The sequence below is a fragment of the Convolutriloba macropyga genome, chromosome 2 (assembly GCF_964194025.1).
Source record: "Convolutriloba macropyga chromosome 2, txConMacr16.3, whole genome shotgun sequence".
Classification (NCBI taxonomy): domain Eukaryota; kingdom Metazoa; phylum Xenacoelomorpha; order Acoela; family Convolutidae; genus Convolutriloba; species Convolutriloba macropyga.
Window position 1 is genome coordinate 2,515,813 of NC_134469.1, and position 14,190 is coordinate 2,530,002.

At 31.6% G+C, this 14,190-nt stretch overlaps 1 protein-coding gene across 1 annotated transcript in view; it reads left to right on the forward strand.

Annotated features, from left to right (window-relative positions):
• The window catches only part of LOC142335564 (uncharacterized), a 172,451-nt gene that overhangs the window by 32,676 nt on the left and 125,585 nt on the right, over positions 1 to 14,190 (forward strand). Inside the window, exon 4 of the mRNA XM_075384102.1 lies at positions 10,009 to 10,281. Within this exon, the coding sequence (XP_075240217.1) occupies positions 10,009 to 10,281 (273 nt within the window). The remainder of the gene's footprint in view (positions 1 to 10,008; positions 10,282 to 14,190) is intronic.

A 14,190-nucleotide genomic window follows, 5' to 3' on the forward strand; every position in this document is an offset into this window, starting at 1 on the left:
CTTAACAACAAATTTTAACATCCGATAGTGTATTGGGCATTCATATTTATCATTCTGATCTAATATTAGTTTCTTGCTTTTTGATGAAGTTGGGGTCTTTGTTTGTATCCCAGTTCATTATTCTCTACTTCTCTTCCATGGGGTAGTAGTTGGAAGTTGCTAGTTCTCTCTTTACATTCATTAGTATCTTCTAAATCACAGATAAGCCAATAGCCATAATCACTATCATCTGAAATATTTAATACTTTATCTAGAGTTGTATTGGAGTACTCAAAATCTTTATATGGTAGCTTTTGCATTAGTGCATAACCGTATAAGTTATTGGCATCGATGTACCAGATGGATCTTTGATCATCTGCGAAGCAGGTTCCCTGATGGGACTTTGTCAATCCGGGAACCGGCGTCACCGATGCTTCGCCATGCTCCGCCAACTGCGAAGCAGGTTCCTTGATTGATCTTTGACTCTGACTTTGACTATAGCTTTCATTTTGACTTCTAATATATCTATCACCCATAACACCACAAATGACACCTCTCATTGCACTAATGAAGTCTTTTAGTATTTGCTCATCTTGTATTGTGTCTAATTCAACGTTGCCTAGTTTTAGAAAACAATCGAAACTGTAACTTGGTAGACTAATATAATGTAGAGGATTGAGTTTATATGTATTCATGTTTAACTTAACAAATAGATTGAAGCAGTGTCCTAATATGAATATATCATTTTCCATATATTCTAATGTTAATTCCTTACCTGTTTTATTACTATTAGAATTATTAAAATCATCTACTTCATATTGAGTTGGTAACTTAGTTGTTAATGATGATATAAAGTCTTGAATTGATAGATTGCCTAATTTAGTATTATAGCTATTCTCATCTTTAAAGTATTCAAAAGGATATAATGTTTTATTTTTTATGTTGTAAAACTTTGCCATTTTATCAAGAGACATTGTCAAGAAATTGTAACTATCTATAAATTTTAATATACCCACTCTAAACATTCTAGCTTTACCATTAGTACTAGGTAAGATATCAATTCTTCTCCTGTTATTATTCTGTTTAAATATCTCATTAAAAAATAGATTGAAGTCATAGCCTTTACCATTATGAAATATTACTGGAATGAAGTTTTGATGTTTATAGTTCAAGTTAAAAATTTTACATGCTGGACCTCTATATCTACCTGTTTGATGAGAGTGATCTCTAACTTTATTAACACAGTTTTTATTACAAATGTGGCATATATCATTAGCATTATGATACAATTTATATTCTTCTGTAAATATCATTGCTTTGTTTATCTTATACTATGTTCTGTTTCTATTTCTAATAAATCTCTTACAAAATCTTTGATGGACCAAATTATGATCTGCGAACAGACTCGGTCTGTGGTAAACCAAGCAGGTTCCCTGGTCTGTTATATACTTCATCTTTGCTAAGCACTTCATCTTTGCTATGCCAACTATAGCCAATAGCAATAGGTACATGTTCAGATATCTTATATGTATCGCTAGCAATCTTTTCATCGGTTCCTTTCATGTAACATTCAATATCACTAAATATAACATTGTTCACTTCTTGTTCTTTATGTTGATTCTTAAATTTAATTTGTTTTAACTTAGGGCAAACAATCCTTGGTTTGATTTGGACACAACATTCATGAATTTCATATTTATGTTGAGAACTAAACCAGTAGGTACAATTATCACAAAACCAGTACTTGGTATGTTTGGTGTTAGGTCTTTCTAGTAATACTTCTACATTTTTAATTAGGGCACAATGTTCATTCCATGCTAGTATTCTTACATTATGTCTACCTTTTACAAAATTAGAACATTTCTCTAAGCATTCTACTTTGGCTATGTTACTATCTTGAGCAGGTCTGTAAAATCAAATATTGATATTATATTTATTTTCATATGATCATATGCAGTTTCATCATATTCCCAGTAATCGACTAGATTACTAATATACTTATTTTCTCTAGTTGCATGTTCAGTTACAGGACAAAATGCAGCTGTAGTACATAATCGTAGACAGTTAAATTTATTACTTCTAATCTGTAAAATCGTTTTTTTTATCTCTTAGACCTGGTGGCAGTTCAGTATAAGATCCTAATGATGGTTTAGTCTTTTCTATATTTATTTGCATGTCTGTTATTCCAATAAACTCATAATCGTATTCGTAACCCTCATACGTTTCTCTAACATGATCAAGCCATTGGTTTAGATTCAGTCGATGATCTTTATCCATATATTTATCGTTTCTAAAGTTTATATTAGTAGTATTTTCTTTTGAGTCTCTCTTCTTATATAAGCAACTGACAGTAACTTAATATTTATATGATTTAAATGGTTTAAACTCGTCTAATATGTAATCTACTGGTTCATTAATATCCTTGATAAAACTACCATTAGATTTAGTATTATATAACTACCTTTGATTAAAGCTTGATTTAATATTATAATTATCTGCGAAGCAGGTTGGCATGCCACGGACTTCGTAGATCGTTTAAGACAACGTTTTCTCTCCAGTGTTTTTTCATGTGAGTTTGTAGAACTATCTGATTTTTAATCTTATTGCCACAAACCCAGCATGGTTCAGTTTTAGTTTCAGTTTCAGTTTTAATAATATCCTTAGTTTTAATAATATCCTTAGTTTAGGTCTTAGTTTTAATAATATAATCATCTTCATCCAAATTATACACCGTCTCCGAGATTTCTTCTTCTTTAGACTCAAATATTTTCTCCAATAGTTCCTTATGTTTGAGATCGTATGATTGATGTCTGTATAAACCCTTCTTTGTTTCAAAGGATAAATTACAGACGCCGCAGAAGTTTATGACACTAGTATTAGTTGATTGAGACATGATGTATTTATTTAGGCAAATAATCGAAAAATATCTTTCCGAAAAATGAAAATGAAGTGCAATAAGTGTAAAAATAAACCTTGGAAAGAATGTTGTAATAATTGTAAAGAATTAGAATATTGTTTTTATGTATGTAAAAACATGGTTAAAGTTAAAGATTATATAGAACATTTGGGATGTCATTATTCTGATCCTGATCAATATCTAGTATGTAGTATGTGTAATGTTTATAAACATATATCATTATATAGATTTAGAAATAGGAAATGTAGACTATGTATTTATCTTGATAGATATAGATATGGACATACTAGAAATCATTTCAGAGAGCATGTTTATAAGTATAATATTCAAGAAGCTATTTCTTCTTCTTTTAATTTATCTGTCATGTTTTGGTTTTTATTGATATTAGTTTTAGATTTAGACCTTTTTTCTTATTTAATACCAGATTTAGAATAAATAAAGAGTGAAAATCACTCTTTGAGTAATTCATAAAATAATGATTGATTTTGATTGATTTTTTGATTTTGATTGATTTTGATTGAATATAGAGCTAATATATATAGTAGTGAATAAAATGGGGGTATAAGCAAGTAGTAGATATATAGAGTAGTGGGAAAAAGGTGGTATTTAGTCATCTTCCGATTAGGAAGTGGCGGAATAGCACCTTTTTCCCACTACCTTCAAGATCTTTCAAGCTATCTGTGTACGTACGAAAACAGATAGATTCGCTAAAACAGACATTGTTTAAACCTAAAGATGAATGGTCAAATAATATAATCATCTTCATCCAAATTATACACCGTCTCCGAGATTTCTTCTTAATTAGACTCAAACATTATCTCCAATAGTTCCTTATGTTTGAGATCGTATGATTGATGTCTGTATAAACCCTTCTTTGTTTCAAAGGATAAATTACAGACGTCGCAGAAGTTTATGACACTAGTATTAGTTGATTGAGACATGATGTATTTATTTAGGCAAATAATCGAAAAATATCTTTCCGAAAAATGAAAATGAAGTGCAATAAGTGTAAAAATAAACCGTGGAAAGAATGTTGTAATAATTGTAAAGAATTAGAATATTGTTTTTATGTATGTATAAACATGGTTAAAGTTAAAGATTATATAGAACATTTGGGATGTCATTATTCTGATCCTGATCAATATCTAGTATGTAGTATGTGTAATGTTTATAAACATATATCATTATATAGATTGAGAAATAGGAAATGTAGACTATGTATTTATCTTGATAGATATAGATATGGACATACTAGAAATCATTTCAGAGAGCATGTTTATAAGTATAATATTCAAGAAGCTATTTCTTCTTCTTTTAATTTATCTGTCATGTTTTGGTTTTTATTGATATTAGTTTTAGATTTAGACCTTTTTTCTTATTTAATACCAGATTTAGAATAAAAAAAGAGTGAAAATCACTCTTTGAGTAATTCATAAAATAATGATTGATTTTGAATGATTTTTTGATTTTGATTGATTTTGATTGAATATAGAGCTAATATATATAGTAGTGAATAAAATGGGGGTATAAGCAAGTAGTAGATATATAGAGTAGTGGGAAAAAGGTGGTATTTAGTCATCTTCCGATTAGGAAGTGGCGGAATAGCACCTTTTTCCCACTACCTTCAAGATCTTTCAAGCTATCTGTGTGCGTACGAAAACAGATAGATTCGCTAAAACAGACATTGTCCAAACCTAAAGATGAATGGTCAAACTCATTGCATATAATAAAGATCAAAAGAACAAAAAAATCAAAAACATCAAAACCCGAATAAACCAGTTTCAAAGGAAAATTGTCTGCTTTTTTCTCTAATTTTGGCGTTTTCAAAGGACGCTGTGCAAAAGTGTTTTTATTGCTAAGAAATAAATTACAGAGGTAATTCTATTTTATTCTCAAAATTGCATGTTGTTCAAACGTTTCATAAAACAAATTTAGCAAATTTTTGCTATCTTATCTTTTCTGAGCTTCCACGAATTGCTAAAAAGTCTTAACTGTCAAAAATCACAATCAGTTTTTGGTGATATATACAACTATAATTTATAATTTATTTTTTCAGGAGAAGATATTATTTGACAATAGGGCTGAAAATTGTCAACTATTTTCCTTGACATCGGCTGTCACATAAAAAATTTTTTTAAAAAAAAGTCGGTCTACCCTAGCGTGCAACTAGTTTTAGATAAACTAAATTTTTCCCCGAAAAATTAATTTCTTATCAAAGAGCTGACATCTGCTGTCAGCAAACAAACTCTTCAAAAAGAATCCACTTGCTCACTTTTCAAATATCAGCTGTGCATAAACTCCAAAAAGGATGGTCGTTAATGTGCGTTTGCACATGATAATCCGACCCGAGCTCATCTACATTTTTGACTTGTCAACCAAACGAAGAGATAATCAAAAATTGATGTTTGAGTTTGAAAACATCGTCACACAACCAAACTACTAATTGAATTACATAATGCCATTCCTCATCACAGCGCTCACAAGAATTGCCATTGACAATACAAGGAGAAACAAAAACAGAGAAGAAAAACAGCAGTAAAAATATCTAAAAACAAAAGCAGCTAGCTAGTGACAACGTCATAACGCAATCGAATAACACTTTAATTACACTAATTTACTTTTTCTTAACTACACTGGAAATCCTACTTATAGAGACTAGGTAACAAGTCAAAAAGACAAAAAGAAGAACTAATGAGTCGAAGTTCAAAAATCAATCAACATTATTTAAAACAAAATTTTGAATGTTTTTAAAAATCTAGCTTAAAAAACGTTAGAAATTTTTTTGATAAATTAAAACTAATTCAAAAAATAGTAGGACCTGTCTTTGGTTTGACTAAGCCACAGAAACGACTAAAGATGCAGGAAAAAAATTCAAACAATTTGCGAAAATGCAAATTATTGAAACCATTCAAATCATCAGCTTTTATCTTAGTTTTAGGTATTTTTGTTTCAATTGTTATTTTTTTGCTTATTCAGCTAAATTTATACCGAATGATTAAATAACTTCACTATTTACATTGGCGTCACATTTGAAAATCTTTGGCACCAATTTCTACGCGAATGTGCTGAAAGAACAGAAAATGAAATACAATTATTGAGTGCTCACAGAATTTTTATGTCAACGCATATTGTCCGACAAACAAATCATCAGTTACGGAGTGACAAACAAAATATCAAAAGATACGTTAAATTTTCAATTACAAGAACTGGATGGGACCTATCAATGATGAGAATAACTTACAGGTGGACGAAAAGAACAAAGAAAACTGAAAAAATCTTTGAAAAAGAATGATATCAAAAACTCTAAAACTAACCGCTAAAAACTGACTGCATTGAACAATATGATTTAATTAAATCTCATTCAGAAGATTATGAGACCGGAAAAATGTCGAAGCCATTAAAGAAGAATTTTCCAGTAAAGCTTTTTTTCGCTCTAAATTTTTTTTTAAGAGCAATTGGGTTCTTCCTTTATAACAATAAGACTTCAAAATTTAACTAATACCAGCAAATATATTAAAACGACGAATTTTCTGAGAAAAACCGTTTCATCAACGCCATTAAATTCAATATCTTTCAATGGAGTCAATAAAAAACGCTTGGTTATGCCTCGATGGACAGACAAACATGTTTGTCTTTCACAAGTCATCAATATCACATCACAATAAGTCTTATGACCACAAAAACAGCAAACACAGGCAAAAACAAAATTTCGGTTGAAAAATGAGAGGTTAAAGTCTGGAAGCCATATGAACCATTAGTTTTTTCTCTGAAAACTTCATCTTCGATCAAATGAATGTCATGTTTAAGCTAATGAGATTGTGAAACATTAGAACGATGTGATAAAAATTTCAAAAGGAACCAAATTAAAAAAAAAACATTTAAAAAAAATTTAAAAAATTTATGAAAACTGGTGTCATCGAAGTCTTGAAACCAATAGTTAGAGGATAGAAACACTTTAATCAGATTCAATTTGGCTGCAACAGAGTGAGTCGAGTTGCCGTCATTACTGCGAGTGACTTACTTTTCACGAAAACAAGCATTAGATTGGTTAATGTTCAAAAAATGTTTTCGAAAAACTCTTTTCATAGTCTTAACCGCCATTAAGTTCAATAGCTTTGCACGCTAAGTTATGTCTCAGTGGGAACACAATGATGCTTGATTTTCATAAGTGCTTGATCACAAAAAGTCTTAAGACTGTGAAAACAACAGCAAATATAGGCAAAATCCGAAAAGTCAGTAGAATAGGGCGAGAAAAAAGTGTCGAATCTATTCAAACCATAAGGATTTCTCTAAAAAATTTAATTATTTTCTATTTAACGTCACCTCTAAGCAAATGAAAACCATCAAAATTAGGATAATGTGATAAGATTTCAAAAGGAACCAAACATACGAAAAAATATCGAAAAAGAAAAATTATGAAAACTCGTGGCATCGATGTCATAAAACCAATAGTTTGAAGAATAATCTCTAACTATAAAAATGTTGGTTGCAGTAGACGAGAACGAGTTCTTGTCCGTACTGAGACTGACCTACAGTTCACGAAAATAAGATTAAGCTCAGTTAATGCTCAAAAAAATTGGAAAAAAACTTTTTTTATAAGTCTTAACAGACATTACATTCAAAAGCTCTGTACGGAAGTCAACAAAAACAATAGGTTATGTCTTGATAGGAAAGAAAACATGCTCATCATTTTTGTGCCATCAATAAAAAATCACAATAGGACTTATGACTGTGACAACAACAACAAATACAGGCAAAAACCAAAAAATCAGTAGAAAAGTGCAAGAAGAAAGTGTCGCAGCCATTTTAAATATAAGCTTTTTCTCTGCAAAATGTATCTATGTTTTGTTAAATATTAGTCTTCTCTAAGCCAATGTGAGCTATCAACATAAGAATAAGGCAATAACGTTTCAAAAGGACCCAAATTTACAAATTTAGACAAAAAAAGAGAACCAAAAATTTTAAAAAACTATTGAATCTCGTTGCATTGAGGTTGTAAAACAAACAGTTGGCAGATAAAACCGCTCATATATTGGCTTTGGTTGCAGTAAAAAAAGTTTTCTGTCATTACAACAACTGGCTTACAGTTCACGAAAAACGTTCAAAAACGCTTAACATTTGAAAAAAATTGAAAAACCCTTTTTAAAGCTTTAACAACCGTTAGCTCTCCACTCAAAGTATCGGATAGTTTCACCTAATGCTCATTATGAAATCTATTACACTTTTATTCAACGAGTGCATGGCATATGAGAACAAAAAATTAGTAAAGTCTCAACATGAAACTCAAAATTTCATTAAAAAATAAGAAAACTCAGAATTGAAGCCGAAAAAAATGAGCGAATCCTTGATAACAATTATTTCGCTTATTGAACATAATTAGACAGTAAATGAGGTTTATAGTTAACGGAACCTCGATTTCAAAAGTGACTATTCTCTATGCGACTAAAAAGACAAAATAGAACAGGAAAAACTTTCTAAAAGAACAGCTCTCAAATTGAATTATATTTTTTTTTGACAGAAAGCTTCGCTTTGAGACCAAAACTAGGCTTTTTATTGCCTTTCGTCTATTGACAACACAAAAATGCTTATTTTGAAGCCTGAAGCGTAATTTTAAATTAATATTTTTTTTTAGAATAAACTTAATTTGAACAAAAATTAAGATAAAAGTGAACAAAATCATACCAGATATGCCGTGTTCACACAAAGCTTTAAACCTCGTGATCAATGAATAAAGCCTTGTCTGAGCAATGGAATGAAAGTTTATTTTATCTGGCAGCTGCATTAGCATCTATAATGAAAGGGAAGAATTTGATTAAACATTTTTGCAAAGTTTATACTAGCCGAATAATGTCGTCATTTGCTTGCCAAAATCGAAGCGCATTTCTCACGCGCTTTTGAGGACAGAACTTTAAAAAGTCGGTCTAATAACCGGTCAAGCAAAATTTGCTTCAAGAGAAAAACAGGGCAAACTAATTGGTTCATTTGAGAGCAAGCAATTGGAAAAAGCTCCCTCTGAATTTAAAGTTGCCTCTCATTTCTAGCTTGCCATGAATTTCGCTGTTACAAAATGCTGAATCTATTTGCCCTGAAAAGGGTCGAGGAAAACCGGAAAAATAAGTAAGATAAGCGATTAATTTTTTCACCGCAAGTTTCGTACAAATTTTTTCAGTGAAATGCGTTGAAATTATGTAATTTCACCGCTAGAGTAAGTGGTGAACTTTCAAAAATTCACCACATTTCACCGCTCAGTACAAATTACCAGTCTTACACGGACTCGAACCTGGCACCTCCTGCATGCCAGCCACACTTCTTCTTCCACTGAGTCACCGCTCAAATAAAATAGTCACATTTGTTCTGATTTTAAATCAAATTCACTCTACTTTCTGTAAATCATACGTTTTGAATTTTTGTATGATTAGCGTTGAAATTTCAAATTTCAGCGGTGATGTGTGGCAATATTTGTAAGTTCACCACTTACTCCGCTGGTGAAATTACATCAATTCACGGCTTTAAAAAGGTTTTCAAAAAGATGTATGATTATTCGTGGGTAAATTTTCCGTGCGTCTTTTAATAAACGTATCTTAACTACTTTGGACAAAAGACAATTCGAAGCGTTTTCTAGGCGGTGAATATATGTACTTTCACGATTAAGTTAAGCGGTGAATTTATGTAATTTCACTACATTCAACGCTTATCTCACATAGTTTGGACACTTTTTTTCGAAGCAGTGAATTTATGTAAACTCACCACTAAATTCATCGGTGAAATTCTGTAATTTCACCACTACCAGGCGATCATTTTCACTTCACCACATTCACCGCCTGATTATGTATTTTTACCGCATTCACCGCTCATCGTACAAAATTTTCCACATTCGCCGCTTATCTTACATGATTTTGCGTTGAATGGCGTTGACATCTCGACCCAGGTTGTTTGGAACTCATTTTTTAGAACAGGTAAGAAAAAGCGCTAATATAAATGAATCTCTACATTTCTGTATCATAAGATGCTTATTTCTCTAAGGTTCAATTCCTATAGCTTTTTTCTGTGAAAATATTTATCTGGCTCTAAAACGTATACCATATTCTTTTTTGTTCGATGCTTTCTTTTAGAACCTGACAAACCTGATCTCTCAAACGTTAAAATAACAGCTGCTGAATTTTCGATCACCATCGTTGCTTCGGAGCCAGGAACTCAAGTCCAACCTACCAGCGGTTTTCTGGACAAGTATTTCAGCAACCAGTCTTTTTCAAGTGCGGCCCTGAATGAAGATATCCATTACCTTCTATATGACAAACAAAACAATCTGACATTCCATGGCCAAATAAATGCTTGTCAAGGCAAGAGGTCACAATCCTACTCGGAATTGATCAACGTTTGCATAGGTGAGCAATAATTTTTCCCATTTTAATGTAAATTAGGATGGCGAGAGAGAAATTGCCTCTAAAAATCTGGTTGTGGGCGGTGACAGTACAATAAATAGAAGAGACAGATTATGAATCTATCACAACCAAACACAATTTCATAACCAGAGACGTTAAACGCTATATTGTTTTAGTGATTGCTTAAACTTGATCGCTCAATATGCAACTTGACTTGAATAGTATCATAGTTGATCTACTCTCCCATATTTTGCTTTCGATCTACTGTCGTGTCAATCAATTGGCCTAGCACAACTAAGTTGTAGGTGGGGGATGTGCGGAGTGGGGGTTAATAGGGGGGTTAATATGTAATATAGACTGACAAAAAGTTCCAGCTCTAAACACAGATAAAATCAATTTGATGTCATCAATATACGAACCAATTTATATCCGGTAATATCAACTTGTGAATGGTTTTTTAATTCAATGATTACTGTCTGGACAACAACAATCAAGTCACATTTTTGAGAACGTTTCACAATATTAAATTTTTTCAATTATTTATGACAAAAAATTTTTTACCAAATAAATTTTATGCAAAAAGTGTTTTCAAAAATTGAAAGCTATTACACAGTTGTTGATACATTGAAGTGTACTTGACAGACAAATTGTTGTGTTAGATTATGGTTCGCAACTATGAAGTCCTTGAACCATGGTGAGAAATTTCCTTGTCATTACATTTACACAAATACTTACAGCAATCAGTTAATTTTGAACTTAAAGTTTTCTTGATTTTTTCGCTACCCACACCCATACTACTTGACTTTATTTTCTTCATAGAACTTATAGCACTCTAACAATACATTGAACACATCTTGTCTTCTCCTTTCTCTTTTTTGCCATATACTGCCGATTAATTCTGTTATTATTATTCTTCAAGCGGTTATGGAGACGTGTAGATGGAGACAACTTCAAGTGATATTAACGGCACATTGAGCACGGTTAATTAACAACTAAAACTTGAACAATTAAAAGATTCTCAAAAAATAGTAGGGCAGGACAAAAATCAGGACGCTAAAGGAAAACCGACACAATTAACGACAGGATAGTAGTGGATAACACAGCGATTCCAGCCACCAGCCAATTTGCCCCATTTCTCAATACGCTAACCGCATACGTCGAAATGGACTAAATTGGTAATTGGAATCACTGTTTTATCCACTACTCTTTATCCCATCAAAATCTATCACTTCCTGTCTCACTTAGTGCAATCCACTAGTATACAGTTAAGCTGATAATTATCCATTATCAGACGGATAATTCAGTTTCTATCCTCACTGACTCCAGTGAACGTCTCCCAGATACTAGTGTAACTAATGAGACCGCGTAAAATGCATGTAAACCAACTTGCAAAAATGGGGTAATCACTTCGTGAGAAAAAATAAAAATAAAAGTATCAGCTTAACCCGTTCATCAAATTGAAAACAATATTAGATGATAAAAATATTCATATGTTCCCCAATCAATATTTAATCAATCTAAAACTTTCTGTATTACATGACGTAGTGGTTAACTCATTGAGTTGAGTTCAGTTGTTTAAGCAAACGGAAAGTTTGGGGTTACTTCCTCACTGTCTCCAGTGAACGTACCCCGATTTGATGAATTGCTATGTAGCTAAGTGAGAAAAAAAAACCAAAATCACAGTTCTTAAAAAGGGTGATCAATGCTGTGAGACTGTATAGGGGACACACTGTGATGGGTATACAGCCAAAAACAGTGAGATCGGTGGAATTACAGTGATTAGTGTTTTTCAGTGTAACTAGTGAGACCGTGTAAAAAGCACGTAAAACCAAATTGCGAACAAAATCTGAGCAAAAACCAGCTTAAGTCTACACTTTTATGTCATATCTTTTGACAATTTCCTTCAATCTATCTCTGGAAGGTGTGTATCTATATCTATGGCGATAGATACATAATTGACATCTTGCATTTCTAAATCCAAAGAGAAAAAATATGTTTAATAACCAGGCATATACTACAAGTTAAATATAAACTCTGCTCATCATAATGTTCTCCAAAATGTTTAATGTAATTTTTTACTCTAAATATATAATGCATGTATAACAACAATATTCTAACCGTTTGTAATCAATACAACATTCTTTCAAGGCTTATTTTTCCACTTATCACACTTCATTTTTCACTTTTGAAAATTTATTTTTTCCAAAAATTTTCCGTAATAAAAACACCATGTCTCACGCAACAAACAGTAATGTATCAAGTCTGAACTTCTGCGACGTCTCTAATTTCTCCATTGAAACAAAGAAGGGTTTACACAGGCATCAATCATACGATTCTAAATATAATGAATTGTTAGATAAATTGTTTTTTTTTCTAATGAAGAGAGAATGTTTGATTAGAAAGGAGATTTTATCTATGCCAAACCTTCTACTAAAACTTAAACTTAAAATAACACTAAGGATATTATTGAAACTAAACCCAGTGCTAAAGCTAAAACTAAAATCGATGATAGTATCTACACCAGAATTAAGTATGAATGTAAAGAATGTCATGAAGAATTGAGAAATAAAATAACTCTAACTACCCATTAATATAGTCATAATCGTAAGTATCTAGAAATCACAGAAGACGTTGATATGAACTCCAGTCAGAACATGAGAGAGTTTTATGTTACTGATAAAGGTGAGAAATAAACTGAAGATATAGATAAAGCTTTTAATAACTCTTTTAATAACTTTTTAGATTGAAAATTGTTACAAGTAGAGAAAAGTTAAGAATTTTAAATATATGATCACGGCTGTGTGTGAGTATAAGAAGAGAACCACAGAAGAAGTGGAAATCGCCAAAAATTCTTCAACACTGACTATGTTATTAATAACTCTATATAAGATTACGGTGGCTCCAAATAATGATTAGATTTTGATGAAGAAATATATGAGGGTTATGGCTACGACTTGGATTAAGAAGTATTCATATAAACCTTGAACCAACAAAAGCAAGTGTTGGTAGTTATATAGATTTACCCCCAATCTCAACAACTCTAAATCAATAATAAATCAACGTAGTTATAAATTTAATTGCTTGCAACTAAATATTACTGCTTTGCTACGTCCCGCTATGGACCATGCAACACGTGAGACTAAATATTTAAATAATCTTTTTGAAGCAAGACAACAAAATGAAGATGATTTTGCTTATATAAAAAGAATACAGAAATTACACAATTTTAATGTATGGTATACACACATTGTGATGAGTGGAAAGTAGAATTTTTTAAACCAGTGGATGACTTTGAGAAAGATAGAAAAGATGCCAGGATATTGGTTTGGGGGAATGGACTGAAAGTACACAGTGCTCCAATTGAAAACATCGAAACCTTTATAGATCGACCAAATAAAATGAATCATAAATACTATTACTGTGATCGTATTAGTATAATATTGGTGTAACTCTCAAATTAAATACGATGAACACGAATGTAGCCACTCTTTCAAACCAGAGATTGTTTGTCCTAGGAAGAAAACAATTGCTTCCAAAATGCACATAAACGTCAGAATATGAAAATACAATAACCGCTGATATAGAATGTTGTGTTTTCGATGTCACAACTAACAGCAATGTCGAAGCATGGTCGGAGACCCATAAATATGTAATAGTAGAACACATACCAATGGGTTACATCTGGCAAAGTTATGTCAATTACTATTTCGGTCTTGATTATATCAAAAGATTTGCTAGCGATCTATTAGAAATAGAAGCAGAGAATAACTTCAAGCGCGACAATCAAATGATATTTACAGAAAAAGATAAATTATATCATAATGCTACCAAAACTTTTTATATATGTGGTAAAACATCTTTTAATAATGTAAAAGATCACTGTCACGAAATGGTTAAATATAGAGGACCAAC